Source organism: Boleophthalmus pectinirostris, unplaced genomic scaffold, assembly GCF_026225935.1.
Source record: "Boleophthalmus pectinirostris isolate CB_2022bp ecotype Guang Dong unplaced genomic scaffold, ASM2622593v1 HiC_scaffold_6, whole genome shotgun sequence".
Classification (NCBI taxonomy): domain Eukaryota; kingdom Metazoa; phylum Chordata; class Actinopteri; order Gobiiformes; family Gobiidae; genus Boleophthalmus; species Boleophthalmus pectinirostris.
In genome coordinates, this window is record NW_026571447.1 from 25,390,248 (window position 1) to 25,412,027 (window position 21,780).

General features: G+C 39.8%; 1 protein-coding gene across 1 annotated transcript in view; it reads right to left on the bottom strand.

Annotated features, from left to right (window-relative positions):
* Positions 1 to 646: 646 nt before the first annotated feature.
* Positions 647 to 21,780, bottom strand: part of LOC110171502 (dynein axonemal heavy chain 11) — a 41,505-nt gene continuing 20,371 nt past the window's right edge. The window contains 39 exon segments of the mRNA XM_055163490.1: positions 647 to 894; positions 1,003 to 1,143; positions 1,228 to 1,340; positions 1,608 to 1,723; positions 1,802 to 1,984; positions 2,067 to 2,309; positions 2,658 to 2,786; positions 3,884 to 4,075; positions 4,470 to 4,697; positions 5,982 to 6,109; positions 6,188 to 6,336; positions 6,417 to 6,610; positions 6,686 to 6,808; positions 7,324 to 7,494; positions 8,204 to 8,344; positions 8,525 to 8,689; positions 8,773 to 8,977; positions 11,026 to 11,148; positions 11,773 to 12,008; positions 13,799 to 13,972; positions 14,985 to 15,119; positions 15,194 to 15,295; positions 15,389 to 15,571; positions 15,833 to 15,976; positions 16,050 to 16,163; positions 16,232 to 16,378; positions 16,660 to 16,786; positions 16,788 to 16,891; positions 18,009 to 18,170; positions 18,563 to 18,705; positions 18,779 to 18,902; positions 18,977 to 19,139; positions 19,259 to 19,452; positions 19,516 to 19,677; positions 19,760 to 19,999; positions 20,120 to 20,222; positions 20,299 to 20,464; positions 20,791 to 20,995; positions 21,559 to 21,732. Of these exon segments, the coding sequence (XP_055019465.1) occupies positions 647 to 894; positions 1,003 to 1,143; positions 1,228 to 1,340; positions 1,608 to 1,723; positions 1,802 to 1,984; positions 2,067 to 2,309; positions 2,658 to 2,786; positions 3,884 to 4,075; positions 4,470 to 4,697; positions 5,982 to 6,109; positions 6,188 to 6,336; positions 6,417 to 6,610; positions 6,686 to 6,808; positions 7,324 to 7,494; positions 8,204 to 8,344; positions 8,525 to 8,689; positions 8,773 to 8,977; positions 11,026 to 11,148; positions 11,773 to 12,008; positions 13,799 to 13,972; positions 14,985 to 15,119; positions 15,194 to 15,295; positions 15,389 to 15,571; positions 15,833 to 15,976; positions 16,050 to 16,163; positions 16,232 to 16,378; positions 16,660 to 16,786; positions 16,788 to 16,891; positions 18,009 to 18,170; positions 18,563 to 18,705; positions 18,779 to 18,902; positions 18,977 to 19,139; positions 19,259 to 19,452; positions 19,516 to 19,677; positions 19,760 to 19,999; positions 20,120 to 20,222; positions 20,299 to 20,464; positions 20,791 to 20,995; positions 21,559 to 21,732 (6,294 nt within the window).

Genomic DNA, 21,780 nt, shown 5'->3' on the forward strand with positions numbered 1-21,780 from the left:
ATAATCCAGTAGTGATGCACAGAGATAATGGATGGGTAATCTAAAGAGTTTCTCATAGAAGGCTATCAGTGTCTTTGAATAGGTCTCTTCATCAGGCCTGGATGAATGAATTACACTAGTCTGTTAGTATTCTGGCTCTGCCGTACAAAAGGTCAATGTCAAATGCACCTCATTTAAAAGTCAATAGCGGCCATGCACATCATCTCCTGGGAATTCTGTCCGGGAGCCCTCCAGACAGCATTGTGTATCATTCAGTTAGTAGAGGGCAGCCAGAGTGCTTTTTTAATCTTGACCTTCCAATAAAATATGCTTCCTATCCAGAATTACATGGTCTAAAATGGAGACATAAGCTCCCGACAAATCACGGCCAGACTCGACCCTCTCCAGGGAGCACTTGAGCAGTGTCACACACAGACACAACAGGTTTGCCACTGGTTAAACACGGCTTTCTTTATTGACTTAATCTCTAAATCTACAACACATTTACAGAGCTATAGTGGTACTTTTACATTAGATGTAGGCACATAATGTTGTACAAATAAAAACAGCATAATTATATAAAATGTATTATGATCTAGTTATTTTGATGAGAAACAAAAATACTGTATTATAATACTGATAATACTTTAGACTCACTGTCTCTCTCTCAGACAGACAGCAGCAGAGCCACTCCTGCTATAATCCACTTGGCAGGAGCTTGTTTAGTTTTAAGGTGCAGAGTCCACACATAAGTGCTTCCTCTCTGTTTAGTGCGATACAGTGGACACTCGTATGTGTTGTTGAGCTCCTGCTCCTCTGACAGCACTGCTCTCACATAGACTACAGGCATCGCAGGGGTCAGGTCCCTCAGCACAGCCTCAGAGATCACTCCAGACTGACAGTCCCAGCGGGCACCTGGAAGACATGACACAATGCTGTCAGGACTGTGAGAGCGTCCAGCATACACAGCTACATAGAGCATGTTCACACTGACAGATGAACCATATTATAAATGAATCTGACCTTCCATAAAGAGCCCGTGGATGTAGGCTCCCTCTCGAGGAGGATGTCCAAAGTCGTCTTTTGTCTTCTTTGTCACATCTACAGTCAAACACATCCGGTCCAGAGGCCACTCATTCCTGCGAGCAATGCTCTGGAGCACAGCTACCGAAGGTATTGATGGTTAGGTATTGATGGATAGAACTTCAGTAAAGTCATATGTGGTATTAATGTAGTGTAAAAGGTTACCTGTGAGGAAGGACTGAGGGTTGAAGAGCCCAGACAACCAAACAACAGCAGGAAGAACAAAGTCCTGGGTCCAGCTGTCGAGCTCTTGACAACTCAACAACACATCATTAAACCTGTACAATGTGTAAAGTCAATACATTATAATGAACAAGTCTTTTACATCTATGGTCCAAGGTGATGAGCTACCTGAGGAAATGATTATTTTCACAAATTTAAAATATACATATAAAATCAAATACGTAATATAATATAACAAAACAATAATAAATGATTATATTACACTGTATTATGAATTAGATTCTCCAACATTCTCTGCTGCAAATTACCATATGGCAAAGAGCTTAGTGTGTAATAAAATCTGTATTAAGAGAAAAAGTTACCAGTGTGCCAGTGTTTTGGTGGAAGGGTAGGACAGTCTGGCCCACGAGTCAGGAACCACATCACTGAACAGAGCTGACTGCAGAGTTTCCATACTGGACGAGATGGTCAACTCTCCCTTTGAACAAATATTATTCATATGACGGATGAAGGAAGGAGGAGAAACATGTGTAAAACAGTATATTATGACCAGTACCTTCAACCCCAGCTCCAGCTCATTCAGGGACCTCTGCATTTCTGCTATCAGATGGTTCATGCGTTCACACTCTTGAAGACAGACTAAAACATATGGTGTCCTCTCAGCTGCCTTGGACATGATCTCTGACATGTTATACTCGTCAGGCAGCCTGTCAATAATATCTTCAATAACAGACTTTACCTATCAAACAATGTCAGGTTAGTAATACAGCCCTTTAAATTCAGAGCTATTTCATGTGACAACAGTATTCCTGCATCTCCACCTTGTCTTCTGAACTCTGGGCTGCCCCCTCCCCTCTGGTGGAGTCATGGGGCTGAAGCTCAAACAGAGTCCTGAACAGGTGGTCTGAGGTCACGGTGAGACACTCTAGCTCTGCATTGGGATGGAGTCCATACAGAGTGGGGTTTTCACGAGGAAGATGTTCATCAATGTAACTATGGTAACCGCTGTAGTCCATAATTGGAGGGGACGGGAACCCAGGGCAGAGAAGCAGCTCACCTTCAAACTAGAAATACAAATATTTACTGTATAAAAATACAGTTTCATTGTTGTGTCTGTCTTAAATGCAGTTGTATTGATGCCTTTGTGGCATTGTGGTGTTTCTGTGTGGCTACTATGTGGATAATATGTGTTTGTTTTTAATCTGAAGCAGATCCACAACATAAGTTACTTGGGTACAATGCAATATGTATTTACATCTCCAGAGGGCAGTCTTTACCTTGAGGATATTAAGCCATATGCACTAGAGCTGCAATTGATTACTGTAAGTAATGTATATATTCTTTATGCTAACTTTTAACCATTTATATACTGTATTCATTTATTTTATATTTCAAAGTGAACACTGACTAACCATTCTGGGATTCATTAGTTCTTGCAGATAGGTGCGGCAGACTCTTCTGTCCCAGTCATCAGTGATGTGACCCCCATACATGATTTCTCCAAAAAGGTAACACAGATCCTCCCACGGAACCTGCATAGACTAGAATTAAATTTTAAGATAAAATCAATAGAAGAAAATAAATACAAAATATGTACAGAATCTACAGTATTACTTTGACATAATAAGATCAGCAACCAAGTCTACAATAAGGTTTTGTCATTTTTAAATCTATCAACACACTCTTTATTATTTACTGTTGCGCCAATAATTTCAGTGACTTGAAAAACACACATGGAACTAATTCCTGATGGAGCTTCTCTTCCTGACTCAGAGACTATGATCCGTGAGGGTGAAGGAGGATGAAAGGAACCTGTGATTCATAACAAATGACAAAAGCTGGAGGTTCACAATCATTTGTACCTGTATTGTTTTGCAAATTGCTTCGTTCATCAGCTCTAATTGCAGTGATCACTTATGTAGCGTTGTGAACTGTCACATTGGCTGCATGTAATTACATTTAGGAGGACGCTTCATTGCCCTCCTAATGAATCCTCTGTATACGCACATACAGGTTGGTGTTTGGTTAACATAATGAAGGACATTCGTTTTTGGAGGGCAGAACACCTAGGAGACATAATTGGTTGTGACCGGAGTAATAGGAGTTCTAAGAGAAATCATTACAAGTTCTGAGGGATGCATCAACCAAGAATAGATTTTTTTGTCTCTCTGAAATAAAGCTAAATTATAGGTTTCATTTCCATGCCAGGAAAAAAGTAAGAAGCCCATGTGTAACAAATGAGTGTATACTGTATATGTAATTAGATTAATGTCATACTTTTAAAATAACAGTTTAAAGGAGCAATATGCAACTTTTTTTCACCTGCTTGTTAACGTAGAGATACCATTGCTTTGGCTAGAACGTTCCGCAGTATGGCATTACATTTATCATGTAGGAAACAAGAAATGGTGTAACAAAGCCATGTTACAAGTCAGATTTGTGGAGAGGTGACCCTGCTCACTGTAAAAATTCAAAAAAACACCTGCAATTGAATAAATGTAAAACAGATGTTCACTGACATACTGTGGAACATTCTAGGCAAAGCAATATCATCTCCATGGAGCCAAGCAGATGGCAACAGGAACATAATGCTCCTTTAAATGTTTAAATATGAAAAATAGAAATAGAAAATAAGTACTTTAGTATTGGCTTCTAAGTAGTTGTATAAAACACTGCTTGAGATGGTAAGGTCTCCAGTGCTGAAGGGATACTTGTGATTCCAGCCTTGTGCACCAAATTTGCAGCGCTCGATTAAACTGGCGTGGAAGAAGCAAAGTGAGAAGAGCATCAGGTTGAACTCCTGTTCCCGGGAGCACATGTCCAGTGTGTCCTAAAAACACAGGATATAGACAAATTTTTGATTTAGACTTTACTGATCCACAAGGGAAATTAATTGCAATTGCCATGCTTCTTGGGGATATTACATTGATTTACATTAACTTCCTAAAGACTGATCCTAACTTTAACCATAGCTACTACTTATCTACCTTAATATAAACCATTTTTAACATTGACATTTTAAAATGTATCTAAAAATAAAGGATTTAAGTGAGACCTGATTTTTGTCTACTTAAATCAGGTCGCAATGAATATACAGATTAAAATTAGGAATAATCTACATCAAAATTTTGAATAATCTGCGTATCAAGTCTAAAAAAATTAGGACTAAACCAGGATCAAACCAGGACCAAAGTCTTTTTAGATGTTTATGAAATTAAACTTACTTGACTGAAGTTGTTGAGTGCAGCGTGGAGACTTGCATTCATACCAGTGGGTGGCTCATTGGTGATTTTAATAGAGTTTTCCAGTATTCCTCTGGGGATGACATGGTGCTCAGGACTCTGGGCTGGTTCACCAGTCATAAACACTCTGAAGTTTGCGTGACTGTTTTTGCCAGTGGTCTCCAATATAGCCTCTAGGGAGGGAAGCCAGCTCGCAACAAGATGGACATTCTAAGATGACCAAAAATCATACAAAAACACATTTAGTGTGGTCATTCACATCTACTACCATCTAAATATTTGGCTCTTTGAATACCACCATATCTAAGATAGGTCTATATCAGGACGACACCAAGTCTAAATGAGGACTAAACCTTGCCTCATATAGAATTAAACTATGGCTTTTGTATTTCTAAACAAGGACAAAAAGGGACATAAACATGAATACAAGTATGAATTAAACAAACACAATGAACTAGAGTATCATCAGAAGCAGATCACAGTTTTGAGAAAACTTTTTACAAGTGGCAAATGCATAAATGCACATTTTTATATGAACAATTTCTGAGCTTATAATAGACAAAAAGGTGAAAATAATTCATTTTAGGTTATTTAAAACATTCTGAGAACATCCGTCCATCTTCTTCTGAGAAAATCCATCCATTCTCTTCTGCTTTATCCGGGGCCGGGTTGCTGGAACAGCAGTCTGAGCAGGAAGGTCCAAATTTCCCTCTCCACACACTCTTCCTCAAGCTCTTCCAAGGGGATCTTAAAGCGTTCACAGACCAGCCGAGAGACGTAGTCCCTCCCAGGGCCTCCTCCCTGTGGAATGTGCCCAGAACACCTCCTTAGGGAGGCATCCAGAAGGCATCCAAAACAGATGCCTGAGCCACCTCAGCTGTCTCCTCTCAATGTGGAGGAGCAGCGGCTTTACTCTGTTTTCCTCCTGTGTGACTGAGCTCCTCACCCTATCTCTAAGGGAGTACGCAGCCACCCTGCGGAGGAAACTAATTTCTTGAATCTGCGATCTTCCTCCCTCGGTCATTACCTAAAGCTCATGACCATAGGTGTGGGTAGGAACGTAGATTGATCAGTAAATTGAGAGCTTTGCCTTTCAACTCAGCTCCTTTTTTTTACCTTTCCATGCAACCCTCACTTGTGAACAAGACCCCGAGATACTTAAACTCCTCCACTTGAGGCAGAGACTCTCCACCCACCTGCAGAGGGCATGCCACCTTTTTCTGGCTGAGAACCAAAATCACATTATGTTTTTATAATATATACGTATGTCTACATTTTCTCCACACAAGATGACTACACAGAGGAAGAACTCATTGAATTCCTCAACTGGATGCTTCTCTATTTAATGAAATGATTATAGAGTTAGTTCAGCCAATTATGATTTTATTGAACCAAATTGAGTTAATTTCCCCAGCTCCACACGTGAGACAATACCATTAGAGAAGCGGGCATGAGAGTAGCAATAACCTTTGAATAAACCAGAATGCTCTGTACCTGTAGAATGACCCAGTGTCCCAACTGAGAGGCGCTCTTCACCACCCTCTCAGCAATCTCCTCCTGTCCCTGACCCAAAGACACATTATGTAGGGTCCCTTGGTCGATGGAAAAGTCCAATTTTAATCCTGAAAAAAAGGAAAAATAATATAAATCTGTAATATGATGAACAAGAAATTAATTAACCTGTAATATACAATAAGTACCTAGTTTTTCTAAATCTTTAAGTGGATCCACTCCAGGAGACAGAATAAAGAAGAGAGGGTTTGAGGGGCTGCTGTCTTCATATAGTTTTTCAAATTCAATTGTTGCAGGCTCAATATATTTGGCACCCAAGTTTTCCTCAACAAAGTTCCTGTTAGAGGCAATTTTGGACCTTCAGTAATATAGTACACAGATATAGTAAAAAAAAAACAAAAAACATGAGTACATTACTTGAGAGCGTAGGTGATTCGATCTGGCCGCAGAGCTCGCAGGATTATGAGTTTCTGAAGTGACGTTTTGTTCTTCCAGTCGTGAGGAAGCCGTTCTTTCTCGGGACAACAGGACTCAACTATTTTTCTCCAGTGTTTTGGAGACATCTCAAAGTCTTTGTCCAGACCATTCAAGTGATCCAAAGAAGAGACTACCTATAGTCAAACCATATGAAGATAAGTACAGCATAAAAAAGACTTGGTGGTTTATTTTTGTATAAACTGGCATACTTTAATAGCTCCCCATGTGTGTGGTGAAAGGAATGACACAGGGCAAACTTTACTAGGCTCCACAGGGAATTGCAGCAAGAAGTCCAGCTCCTGGATATCAAGTTTGTCTTGCTTAAGGAGAATCTACAGAAAAAAGCAGAAATAGAGGAAATGGATTAAGTTGGTAAAATGTTGATGTTGACACTTTTACGATACCATCACATTCTCTATTATACGTGTATAAATGTTATGCTTTGTTTTGTGAAAATGAAAATAAATATAATGTAAATCCAGATGATATTGTATATCAGTTTACATCTTGCAAAAGCTTCTAAACCAAAACTATGAAACTGCTGCAACATTTCCAAACCTTAAGCAGCTGCATTTTCCCTCAACATGCCCTCAATGACATCCATCAAAGCCAGTTAATTCTAAGACAAAGCCCAATGACAAAATATTGCATTGACCCATCAGAAACAGCCCCCCTGTCAGAACCAACTGTCTGAACAGCCGCCATGACGCTCTGTGTGAGAGATAATCAATAGCAGCGTATGCTCGTTCTGATTGCCATTAATTGATGTTAATGTGGGGCAGAAAAGTGCAGTGATGGATGAGGATGACAGAGGACCACACCTTAGAGGAGGCCCCAAATGCCTTACCTGGAAAGTAATGTGTGACAAGAAGGTTAGCTTGTCTCTCTCAAACAGGCCCTGGCTGGTGTATAGGAATACAGAGTAGGTGATGGCTTCTGCGAGAGTGTGCACTCTGATCCGCACATCCTCATCCCACTCTGCACGCTCCATTGCTTTGTTAAATGCTGAGTTAAAAGTCTGGAAAAGATCCAAAAGGAGGAATGCTTTGGTTAGGAGTACATGACTACGGTCTACTGACATAGCATAAACAATCTGTCCATGTGGCTGCATTAACAAGGGATTCTAGTAGACACACATTCAAACAAATATGTATAATTTGTCTATAAAATTAACCCTGGATCACAACTGCTATGTAGTGTATTCGATTTTATTAAATTGTGAATAAAACATTTGTACAATGCTTAAAAAAAAATCTTTAGTTTAGAAGTTAAGCAGTGCTGGCTCTGGGGAGACCAGGTGCCACATTGGGGCAACAGTGGCTATAGTGCAAACTGCCATTTTGTCCTTAGGCAAGACAATTCCTGCTTCGTGTCTATTATGAATGTGGTGCATGAAAGAGGGATTGGTCGTCAAGGGAGGGACCGATTGACAGCCTCACTTCAGTAGTCCACCCCAGGGAAGCTCTAGCTATGGTAGTAGCTTACCACTAAGTATGAAGTGAATTAATAAAGCACAATATTGTAAAGTGATGTTAAGCATCTGGAAAAACACCATATAGGGATGAATTCATTCAGTCAGTACCTTTATGAAAGCTTTATAACAGGTGTAGCTAAAAATGTTGTTTGTGAGGTACATTTAGCAGGGGATACAAGCAACTGCAGTAGTCATAGCTCTTAGTGGGTTTTATTACTAATGCCTTCCAAAGTTCCAGAGGCAAACATGTTACCTTGAGTGAAAATTGGTACATGGGGTTAATCTTGCTGAGGTCATTTATGATGAAGAAGAGAAGCGACGCTCTCTCGGCTGCGGGGCGGTAGAGCTCTCGGGCCTCGTTGATCTTTGTCTCGTTTTCTCTGGCCTCCACCACCTGTGTGTTCCAATTGCACAAAATGAGCTCTTAGGCGCACAGGCATGCTCCAAATAACTCTCATTACAAACTAGTACATAGCAAGAGTAATTACTGGAGCAGTGCAATGCATTCTTATGATGTATTTAAATACTTGTATATTCACACAACTAAAAGCTCCCCACAGTTTAATAAGCTCACCTTATGCTGAATGAGGGCTGCTGTGGTCTTGGTGTTTTCAAGTTGCTCGACCAAAGAAATGTCACCCAGAAAATTGCCCTCGGCTGCAGATAGGCGAGTCAACAGGTCATCTTCCAACCTCTTGAGCTCAATTTTGAAGTGATTCTGTTGCATGGTTAGCTCCAACTAAAGTAATAGCCACAAAGCAATTTAAAACAGTTACCTTGCTGTTTTCAACTCTCCACAATTGTTTTTTTTGTTTTGTTTACCTTTAAAGTTTCAAGTTCAGGTCTTTCCCGTGACACGACCTGCCCGAGGAGCTGCTCCTCCAGCCCCACTGGAGTGACTGTGAAGTTAATCAGGGCCGCCTGGGCCTGGAGCTCCGGGGGGAAGTGGGGATTGGACATCTTGGTGTGCATAATGAGTCGAAACTTGCTGTTATACTCACATTCTTTGCCTCCAATTTGAATGTACCTGGAACAAAAGCTTTCAAAATAAGTACGTATTTTTCGCACTATAAGGCACACTTAAAATCCTTTAATTTTTCTCAAAAATCGACAGTGAGCCTTATAATCTGGTGTGCCTTATAGTCTGAAAAATATGGTAAGTTCAGAATAAAAATACATACAACATATACAATATAAAGGACTCTCTCTAGCTGGTAATGTAAAGGTTGTGATTCTTTAAAGTTTTAATATCTTTTACCAACTATAGTAATCTATTGTCATACATTCTTCCCATACTTCATTTGTATCTCACCATTTTTTTCCTGTTGATCAACTGAGACCAAAAAAGTTCCCAAGAATTCCCAACATTCCCAAGAATTGTATTTTTTATTATTTTGATTCAGAATACTTTTAAAGCAATGATCGTCTTAATTCTAAAAGGTTTGTTATAGCAATTGTAATTGTTAAGTTAGTGTGCAGTCAGATAATGCTCATATTATTGCTACAGCAGCCAATACTTATCTGTTCTTGCATTTCAATTCAATTAGCAGTACTAGCATGACAAACCCGGTGGCTTTTCATTTTCCTCTAATTGCCCCCCAGCATGTCAGGCAAAGGCCCCAATTTTACAACTCAGGTTCCTCGTGGCCAAAGCGCGGATCAACTCTATATCTTCACAAGCCAGAATTAATGTACTATTGATAGAACCATTACTCCACCAAATTAAAGTCCGCGCTGATGGATTGGCTTGTAGTCTTCCGTCAGCGATGAAAGGAATAATTAGTATTCATTACTTCACACTCTACAACATTCCAATTATTAATGAACTTCAGCTGTAGGAGCCCACCAGATCCATCATGGCCGCCGCAGCACATTTTATTAATCATCGACAGAAACAAGTGCGTGGGTCATCTGCAGGGGATAAACTTATAATCAGATTTGCCGAGATGAATAGTTGCATCTGGATGGACAGGACTTGGGTAAGACGCTCAATGAACAATATCCATAGCTGCGCATATAGATCGGAGAAAGATGTAAGCATTTTTCAAAAGAACAATATCAATACATGGTCATTTCAATTTCCTACAAATATTAGCTACTTGCTGCTTCTGTAGATTAATATTTAGTTTAGTTTGTGCACATGCCAGACATGCTACACCATAAGTGATCTGTTATTTTGTTTCCAGGAAGATTATTGTAGTAATGTATGTATATATAAAAAGCATTGAATCATCGAATATTGTGTGCAGCATGCCAATTTTCTTATACATAACCATGACTGGTCCCAATCCAGCCTTTACACTGGCTCAGCTGTTCAATATTCATCACACCTAAACAATATGAACACACAAATATACATCTATCACCAATGTTGAGGGGCCAATCAATATGCTGTCCTCTGGGATTCAGAGCATGTGCTGCCAATTCATTTATAATCTAAAGAGCAAGCCATAAGAATGCATTCAGTCTTCTCTTAGTGGCATTTTCGAGCTCACTGAGATTCAACCATCTGGCAAATCTGATTCTATTGTCTTGTACCACTGACACATGTGGAGAGGCTGTGGGTATATTGACTATTTGGTTTCAACAGCGTGAAAGCATGTAGTGATTTGAAAAGGTTTTGTTTAGATATCTGAAATGCAGAGTGGCCTGTGTGCAGTATAATGATCTGAATAAGGTTCTTTAGCATTTCAGCTGAAATCAGTTGCACTGTGTTCATTTTTGTTAATAATGCATCTCAGAAGTATAACATTTTAGAGATGCTCAAGTTCACACACAATTGCAATTTGATTAGGTACAATTATCAAATCGCAAAGGCAGCAATTATTTAAGTAATACAGAATGCTCTCTGCAGACAACAAAATATCCTGTCTCTTTATTGACATTTTTAGCAGTGTAGTTTAGACCTCAACAAAGATTTTATAAAATATCTGAGATTCTTGCAATGCAGTTTAGCAGCCTCTTTCAAAGTTCTCTCAAATTATAATGCTCCAGGACAAGTTTAAATGTGCACTGGTGAACTTTTCCCCAAAAACATTTTTGTATAATTTTGGTAAACCATTGTTTGTTACTAACCTTCCTTTTTTGATGGTGTTTCTGCCCAGTAGAGGTTCTAAGACCGGGTCCAACTTTTCCGTAATGCTCTCAATCAGTAATGTTTCTCCACAGGCGAGAGCTTTTTCAATTACTGCGAGATACCTATAAAAAAAGAAAAGGCTCAGGCAGTGGGTAGACTATTGTGCTCTTATTTTTTTATTTTTATTAATGTAATTAGAAACTTCAGAAAAATTGAGTAACTAGAAAAACGAAAACACATTATACATTTATTGCGGTATTCATGATAATTTTACTTTATGCTAATTGTATGATTGTTTAATATTAGAAACAGTGCCATTCACTTCCTGTTAAAACTACAAACCTGCACCTCTTTAATGGCAGCATTTTACTGTAGCTACCAGTGGATTTAAATTTTTGTGTGTATAGTTGGGCAGAGATGGGAGATAGGTGAAACGCACATTTTGTGAGCACTCAACCCTCAAATATAGAGCAATACAGAATTACTCAAATATGCATGATTGTTATAACATGATTAGCTCACAAAAGTAAATTTTACATAAAAATTGTCCCTTTTAAATTTGTGTTACTTCTTTTACAACTTGCTACTACTACTTCTGCAGTACTATGACTACACTACTTATTCTACATTATGGTGTTTTATTATTAACTTTTCAACCCCTGCCACTATTAAATTCCTACAACTGTATGAAAAAAGTATTTCAGTAAGTAAACTACAAAGTATAAAAAGGAAAAAGCTCATCTCACCCTCTCTGCCCCATTTGCACCACAGTCAGCTCTGACCCGAGCCAGTTTTGGATCCACTTAATGGCCTGCTGCTGAGGGTCAATGAGAAGTGGCCAACGCTCACTGGTGGTCAGGATGGCAGCATTTTCAATGGACATCCGATCGTTTGGCAGGCCCTGGTTATGCCAAGCAGCCACGGTGGCATCATCTGTAAGCATGAGGACTGGGTCCAGGCCTTCTGTCAGGGCAATGGAGACCTGGAACAGAAAGCAACGCTAATGCCACTCTGATGGGGAGAGCAAAAGATGATGGAATCAACTGTATAACAGGCATTTATAGAAAGACCTTTGACTGTACTGTATGGCACCTACTTTAGAATATAGGTGGATAGATACTACATACATCTACAATTACGTTATAAGACGTTATCAAAGCTGTTGTTTTGCATTTATACAAATTACAATATCCAGTATATAATTTCATTTAACATGTGTGGGGTAGGCCAGTGTTTCCAGGGTTACAGGACCACTGGGAGTACATAAGCATTTACCAGGCGCTACTTGGAATGATTTCAGATTTAGAAGATGGAACTGAAAAGTATTTCAAAAAGAAAATGTTCTTTAAGATTTTTAAGAGAATTTTGGTATAAATATACTTCATGTATATGCAAAGTCATGTACGGATGTACATGCCTTGCAAAGGCATTTTAGAGATTTAATGTGTCTCCCAGCACAATCTCCAGAACATGAAGGAGATTTCAGGAGAGAGGCAGTTACTCTAGGAGAGCTGGACAGGGCCGTAGAAGGTCCTCAACCCATCAGCAGAACCTATATCTGCCTGGAACAGGTTGAGCACAACTCGTGCTCCACAGAATGACCTCCAGCAAGGACACTGGTGTGAATGTCTCTGTCCAAACAATCAGAAACAGACTTCATGAGGGTAGCTTGAGGGCGCCACATCCTGTACTGCTCACCGGCCAATACCGTGGAGTTTGGCATTTGCTAGATGATACCAGAAATGGCAAGTCCACCACTGGTGTCCTGTGCTTTTCATAGATGAGAAGAGAGAAGACAGGGAAAACGGTATGCTGCTTAAAGCATTGTTCAGTATGAGCGGGTGGTGGGTCAGTGATGATCTGTGAGGCATATCCATTTAGAGACGCACAGACCTCTACGGGCTAGAATGTTTGACTGCCATTAGGTATCGGAATGAAATCCTTGAACCCATTGCCAAACATTATGTGCAGTAAGTTCTGTACTCCTCCTGATGCATCACAATGCCCAGCCTCATAGAGTCTGCAAGCAGTACCTGGAGAATGAAGGGACTGATACAATTGAATGGCCCTCACGGTCACCTGACTTAAACCCAATAGGCCACCTCTGGGACATTATGTTTGGGTCTATCAGATACCACCAGGTTGTTCACAGGAGCTCAGTGATGCCCATACACAGATCTGGGAAGATATCCCACAAGACTCCATCCACCATCTCATTAGGAGAATGCCACAACGTTGTCAAACATACATACAAGCACACGGGGGACACGGAAAATATCGAGAAGCATTTTGAGTTGCAGAAGTTAATTTTTGGCGAAATGGTCTAGCCTACCATTACATTATTTCACTTTGATCGTCAGGGTGTCTATAAAATGAAGCCCCCTGTAGGCTGAAAGTGGTATTTCCATTAAAATTTCCATAGTAGCATCCTTCTGTTCCTAAGACATTACCCTGTCAATATTTGTATAAATATCCCACTTTTTTTTTTTTTCCACATTGAGATCTGATGTGTTTTCAAGGTATTCCTTTAATATTTTTGAGCAGTCTATAAACTAAATAAGAAAATATAATATTAATTATTAAAGACATTTATTACCATTACACAAGTTAGGGGATACTTGGAGTGTGAAACAAAGCTTAGGGGTAAAAGTTGAGAACCACTTACTTCAACCTCAACCCTCGACAAGTATGTTTAATCACATTCCTGATCACTTACAGAAATTATCTGATTATTCATCCAAGAAACACAGAGCTAAAATGAAGTTGCAGTACCTTTTTAGACTGAAGGAAAGGGATCCAGCTGTCATTCAGAAGCTCAGTGCGATACTGCAGTGGGAAATATCCCATATAAGAGACAAACGCTGTTGTGAGCAGGACATCTCCACACAGAGTTTGCTGCTGCTTCTCATACTTGACCAACGCATGAGACCATCGCTCCTTCTCTGACTAAAAACGACAGCACAGCAACAATTAAAATTCTGAAAGCATCCTCAATAATTATGCTGCACATGATCATAACAAAGCCAAAAAAACACTATTCCTTCTTTCTTTTACAGTTTTCCCTGTATTTACTTAGCATCAATTTTCCATCTATTTAAACCTTCAATACTATGACTGTGACAGCCCCACAGTGATAAATCATGCGTGGCATTTTCTTACAAGGGGCTGTGGATCTAGAATATGTCACATAATAAATTCCCAGACAGTTAAAAATCACTATAATTTTAGCCTAATGTATTATGGATTGCTTGTAATATCACTCAGTCTGGGGTTAGACATTGTTAATTTCCAACAGCTGTTGGGGCATTGAGGTAAGTTAATGATTAAATATAGACGCTCTGATTTATTAGTCTCAACACTATTACTTCCAGGTCAATGCCATAAAGACAAAACATTTATCTTGATATGCTTAAAAGCCAAGCTGCTCCATGCAAACCACATTTGTTCTCACGAATAAGAAAGTCGAAACTTACAAAATGGCCAATGAAATGACCATCGTTTATTCCATATTAGCATCCATCCAAGATAATAGATGTGCAGACAAACAGGAGGTAAGGAAATTTACAAGAAAAAAAGATACCAGGATGTTTGCGAAGAGCAAAAGCTGCAGAGATATTTTGTTACTTGATTGCTGTGCTATGAAATCTAAACCATACAGTGGTAATTGTGAAAGCAGTTAGCGCATCTCTTGTCCTCTATTTGGATGCTGTTCAGAAGCCAGTTTCTCTGCTTAGTCATGCATTTTGTGTGGTCCAGCCCTCTCTACCTGTCTCACAAGTCCCCAGTATGATACTAAGCCAGGCAGTAAAACCACCCAGTGTTAAATTTTATCTACAACTGTCACCTTCTGTTGCCAGGACATACCAGATTAAATGTAGATGGTTACTACTGAGTTTCCATGCATTTCAGTGTGTGATTAGCAGAACAGTTGTTCCAGGTCGGCCACACAAACGCTTACCTCTAAGCCCTTGACCAGGCGGTTGGCTAGTTGTATGGTCTGGTTGGTGCGGGACACCTCCTCCTGGCAGCTCAGCTTCTCTGCTGTTGCCTTTTTGAACTGTTCTGTGAGGTTCTGTAGAGTTGAATCAAGATCCTACGAGCAACAAATAAACATGTTAAACATTTTAATTTGTACTGAGTGTGAGTAAGTGATTATGAAGTACTTACCATTAACTTCTTCTGAACAGCCAACAACTTGGATGTAGCCATTTCCAATTCTATATTAGCTTGCGCCAATGCTTGTCGTTTTGGAATAACTTCACAGTAAATCTGCAATCATGATAATGATAGTTAATCAAACTAAAATATCTTGTGTTGTATATTAATCAACCCAAAAACACTTATGAAAATGTACTGCCAAACCTCATAATATCTAACAATGTTAATGATCCAGGCACAGAGTCCAGCTGCAGCTGTGGACTTGGTCCGAACCATATCCGGGTGGAAGCCAGGTTTTCTCAGATACTCCTGCTTTACCACACTCAAACAGGTGTCTGGAATGTTCTCCTTGTCGTATGACATCAGTGCTTGTAGAAAATCATCCACCTGAAAATGCAGTATTTCAAACACATTTATATATGTAGCAGATCAACATTTTGTATGCAGATTTGTATTATAAACTATTAATTTCATACAACTGATTCAAACCAATCTAATGATTTTGTATGGGGTAACACAAGCCCTCTTTTAGAGAACAGGCATATTCATAGATCTATTCTGAGCCACTGGGCAGAGCTCAGGTCAAGGCCTGTGTGAATTAGATTGGCATTCATCAGGCTCATGTGAGTGACACAGTGACAGCTTAACCTTGCCCATGAAGGCTCGCGCCGCCTTCCAGCTCCGGTCCTTTGGCACTCGACCGCGAGGGGCCAGCAGCACCATCACAGCTGCGGCCACATTGATCACTGCCACCGGAGGGTTTGGAAAGGCTTTCATCTCAGTCAAATTCACCTAAAATCAGAAACATTCATCAGATCTGTACTTGACTGGAGTTCAAGTGGGTCTGCTTAGCGAGATGTGGCACCTTGTTAAGTGTATTGAGAGCTGCAGTAGCTGCTGCTAGCGATGGCTCAGCTTTAGCGAGATCATTTTCACAGTCTTTTTGTTTAGCTGCCACCTGTGTCTGAATAACAGCTACCTGCACACAACAGAACTCATGTTAAATAGAACAATTCAAGTCAAAGGGAGTGTGATTAGATTCCTCACCTTCCGTGCCTCTGTATCTGCAGCCTCTCTCTTGCTGCTAACCTTCTCTGTTTGCTGACCTATTTTAGCAATGAGAGCTTCAATGTTCTGGTTTTTAGTGGACAACTCAGCCTCCTGAGAAGCAAGTTTGGCTTTCAGATCTTCAACCTAAAAAAGAGGAAGACATATAGTAAAAATAATCTTGAGTCTCCAAAGCAAACAATCTCCTTTACAGCATAATTTTAATATCCTTTGTCATAGTTTGAATTTAGTTTATTTTTATGATTTTTCATGCAACCCAATGCATTTATCTAGGCTTTTATCTACACTAACTCAAGGAGAATAACCAGTGGTGATTTTGTATTGATGGGGTTATTTGTTTAGGTTAGTTTTTTTCTTGACATAAGCCAACTAATCACAGCCACACATCCCACAGTAAAGTGCTTCACCTGGGCTGCGGTGGTTTGCAGTTTTTGGAGACCACTGTCCAGACGCCCCATCTTGTCCTGGAGTTGGGCACAGCTCCTCTCCAGCAGGTTTCTGTACAGGCTGATTTGTTGGAGAAAGCTCTTGGGTGGTGTAATTGTACCTCTTCTCATTGCGTTGGTATTTTTCACTAGCATGTTTGACACTGGTGTGAACGTAGGCCATGAAAAGACTGATGGATTCCTGGACAGCAGGCTGTAAAAAATAAGCAGAGGGTAGGGGTAGGGGGGAGAGCAGAGCAAGGTGGATTGAGTAGAGTTTAACATCCCATCCTGATGGAGCTGAAATATTATCTTCATAAATTTTGAATTCATCTACAAGTTTTGCCGTTTTACTTGGCTGCCCTGACTTACTCAATCTGATATTTAAGTGCAGCAAGCAGGAATGATTAGGGTTTGAAACCTCTGTGAAAATAATGTGTTTAGGCCACTGTCATGTGGCTGGGACTCACTGTTTACATTAAGTCGCCTTTGCTTTTCTAACTTTCTCAACACAGCACACATGCTTATAGAGTTTCGCTACTGGATGCAAAGTGTGCTTATGATATGACACATAGTGACAGAACTACTCCATTCATCATAGCAATCAATTATAGACTAAAACAAATGCTTAGACAATGATGAGAAGAGCGTACTATAACTCACAATGTTATTAGAGGAGACAGATAGAAATCATTACTAATTAAAGGATTTTTCTTACAGTTCTGTGCTTAAAGATACACTATGGAACTTTCTGGTGGAGTCTGCAACCAACTTGTGCCTCCGTGAACACAGGCATAAATGCAAGATAGACAGTTTAATGTCATATTGTGAAACATCCTGGGCAAAGCAGAAACATCATGAAGGTTCAGATCCCCACCAGAAAAGTTACTTAATGCACCTTTAATAAAGCCCAGTAATCTCAATAAATATAACACAAACATGTTATATGGATCTATATGGAACAGGAGGCTTAAATCTGGCACATATGGCTCAGATGTGATGACACTTGCTGGTTGTGACAGCTGCGCCTCCTCATAGGGTCATTATGTGCTTAATCACTCTTCTCCCATTAACACAAATGATCCTGGTTGAGATGGAAAACAATGATATGCCTGCACTCACTTAGAGTCTCCAAGCATGCGTTCAGCAATTTGTCAGTAGCTCAGCGCACAACTAATGAAGAGGGATCTACGCAAAAGTTAATCCAGCTGCACCATAGTAATTACAAGGTGTTCATTCAAATCAGTCGGAAACTAAGGTTATATGAAAACAGATGTAAAAGACATAAGTAATAACATTTAACACAATCATGTACAATATCAGGCCCAAACCTCAATTCCTTCTATTTCGTGAATGAATCTGTGACTGACAGACTGCAGAGCCTCTGTTGTCCAAGGGTGGAACCAGTCGATTGTGGTGCACTGGAATAAGGCAGGAAATCTACGCGCCCTGGTACGAAGTGCAGTGCCAACTGGAGAGAAACTCAGCACCACCTACAAGTATCAAGCAGACACAGTCCTTTTAACTTGGACCACTCAGTTATGGAAACTCAGTTATACCGTAATGACAATTAATTGCATCATAATTGAACTGTCAGTTATTTGATATAATTATATATGTACAATCAAAAGTTAACTTGGGCCCTAGGGGAAGAACATTATCATCTAAGTAACATTCAAGTAACATTTTGTGTGTTTTAAACACCATTACAGATTTTACAGATTTTACATGTGGTTTGCTCCAGGTTATGAGGGGCCCCACATCATTCAGAGCAGGTTTTCAACTACATAATGTTTGTAATTAAGAAAAGCAATAATTCTAGTCACATTCACATAACACATAACACACATCAAGTATAAATCTATGACAAAAGTTACAAATGGACCTTAAGTCGTTGCTGTACTCTTTCTGTAAAAAACTTCCAGCAATTCTCCTTGCTATCCAGTAGTCCAGAGGCACGGACTTCAGCTCTCACTCCCGACACTACCCCTTCAGTCTCCTCTTCTGTGAAGAGCTCAGGGATCTCTCCTGTACAAGATTAACACTTAGATTATTTTAAAAATGCACACATATGACCACTTTTAAAGACATTATTTCAAACCTGAGGCCAGAAAGTCATTTATAATAACCAAAAATCTTTCATCTGGAATTTGGGCTTCAGTCAAGAGCAGAACCACTTTTTGGTTCTTTACACCAGTCTTAATGAACAAACCCACAAGATCCATCTACCAAAAAAAAAAATAAGACACAGTATTTTTATTTACAATATTGTACTGATTTGACTGATGTGATAGCGTACCTTAAGGTCCTGGATATTATATCCATTAGTCAAAGTAATTTGGAAAACTTCTGTAGACGATATGAAAGCTGCAAGACGTGTGAGGCTCTGTTTCCCACTGCCTCCCACTCCCACCAGTAAAGCATGAGCTCTGGGAGATGCCAGGATACGACTGATGCGGCATCTACAGACAGCAGATAATAGAGTTTCAACTTTTATTATTATTTTGAAATATTTTGCTGCCAATGATTTGGCATGGATGTTATTTTGGAAGATTTTGTCTAAATGCTTCCAAATACTCACACATGCTGCATGGCATCTTCGAATAACACCAAGTCCATTGCTGCATTGAGTTCATTGTAGTTCTCCAGAGCATCAGTGAGTAAGGCCCTGAGCACAGACCAGTCACTCATTTGGGTGTAGGACGATTCTCCGTCCATTTGAGCAAAGTGGCAATACAGAAGGGGCTGCTGTGTCATCTTTGCCTTGTCCAAATCCTGTAAATGAAAATTTGTATTTAAGGCAGTCTTGGGAAGTATGACTTAAACACAAGTTATTACCTCAAAACAATCATGTACAGTCTCTGCGTGCAGCCTCTGGAAGAGCTGCAGGTCTTTGTCATCCACCAGTCTGTCGGAGTAGACTCTGCAGGACTCATGCAGCCAGAGCAGGGCTAGATCAGAACCGTCTCTCACTGTGTCAGGCCCAGCAATGAACATGCCCTGAATAAATACATATCAGATCAGCCCATGCTAATATTAAGTCACACAACACTTTGCTTTACTATAAATCTGCTGGCACTACCTGAAAGACGTTAGATAGGTCTCGGAGATTAAATATGTAGTGGAATTTGATGGCAGTGGGTAGACAGCTGTTAACCATCTTGTGATGAAGAGTTACGGCAGCATGGAGCACAGCTGCAGCACTTTTCTGAACCACTGAACTAAAGGGCTGCTGCTGCAGATGGGCCATGAGAATCTGCCCAAAGATCGACATCTGAGTGTCAGACGAGGGGAAGTTTATAGCAAACACTGAAAAATGCCTCTGGGGAGAAAATATATACACTTTTAATATTTAAATATTTTTATATGCACTTTGAAATCATTATATATAATTTTGGTAATTAGTAGAAGAACATAATTGGAAGAAGTATCAATAAATTACCTGTAGTCTAGGATTAATATTAAAGCTTCCAGCAGTTGGGTTCATACAAGCAATATACTGAGTGTTGTGAATTTCCTTAAGGGTCAGTTTGTGTCTGTCATACCTGTATTGACAGAGAAAACAAAGTGAGTAAACCATAATCTAATGTTAGGTTAATTCATATTTTTCATTTTTGTCACCAGTGGCCATAATCCAGGTGTTGACGGATGAGAGTGTGAGGCTGCACTGTGCCATAAGTGTCTACAGCTGGCATGTTTATGTCATCCACAAAATAGATCAGCCTCTTGTTACCGACAGGTGAGTAGGTTTTGCCTGTTCTCTTCTCCAAGTGCTGTTCAAGGTTCACTGCAAAGCAAGAAATAAATAAAATATGAATAAATGTTAAGTTCAGGCACACCACAAAAAACACAGTATAAACTAAATGGGTATTGCGTATGCAATGACAGGCAGGTTTCATACTTAACGTTTAGCCTGTGTTTACCTTCATATTGCTATAATTTCTGATCTTATCACTTTCTTTAAATCTTTGTTTATAGAGGATTTTTTTTATCTACAGTATAGTGTCAAAGTAATTTCCATAATTCAATGAAGTTTGGCTAAGTCTAATCACCAGTAGATGGTGCTGTAGTTTGCCTCAAATTTAACAAAATCCCACCCAAAACTTGACTTACTCTGCAGCATGTGAGAGGTGGTGTAGTAGTTGAGTGGCACTTTTGCAGTCATGTAACTCTGTTGAAGTGAGTCTAACTTGTTCCTGACAAGTGCTGACTTCCCCACTCCGGCGTTCCCCACCAGCATCAGCGGCTGTCTCCTCTCCAGCAACAAGTCCATGAAGTACTGCAGACACACGCTCTCTGCTGTGTGCACCAGAACAGCCTGCAATCATAAGAGCAGCAGGGAGCACGTGCACAGAAACATACATGCTTATTATGGCTTTCTTTTAGTGATTTATTGACAGACATGTGTTCAGTGAATTGCATGTGATTTATAATTTCTTGTATTTCCCCAGTAGACCACAACTATTCTGTCATAATAGCATCATTTGCTGAGAACAAAACCCCACTAATTATCGCCCAGCGAGAAGCTTTAGAGCATTCACAGCTGTACGCAGGAGCATAAAGAAAGATAATAGTGTGTAGGTGATAGCTCAAGCCTTGTTGCTCATGACTTCACCCCCACTCACTCTGGTATGGGGTTCACTACATGGTAATCAGACACAGTGGAAAGCCTATCATCCATTCTAGCACCCTACCATAACCTCACGATGTGACTTTACCCTCTCTTATTATGTTCACCCAGGCATGCTTACATTTTTAATATGCTTGCATTGTTCATTTTTGGTTATTTTTTTCTTAAATGGGGTATGATTGCCAAGGGATAATTTACTGTTGAGAAAGCTGCTCTTTTTAAGTCTAACTGTGAGTTTCCAATAGTCTTACCTGTAATGGTGCACAAGTTTCCATTTCAAAAGATGGGACAATATCTGACCAGGGTAAAAATCTTCTGGTTTGTGGATCAAGGTAGTAGTCAAAAACAGTCCCCTGTGCTGGTAATTTCACTGACTTCATTTCTTTGGTCCACCAATGACTGAATTCAACACGGTAATCACAGAGCTAATGAGAAAATATAGCAAAACATTTCAGAGCCAATCCATGAATATA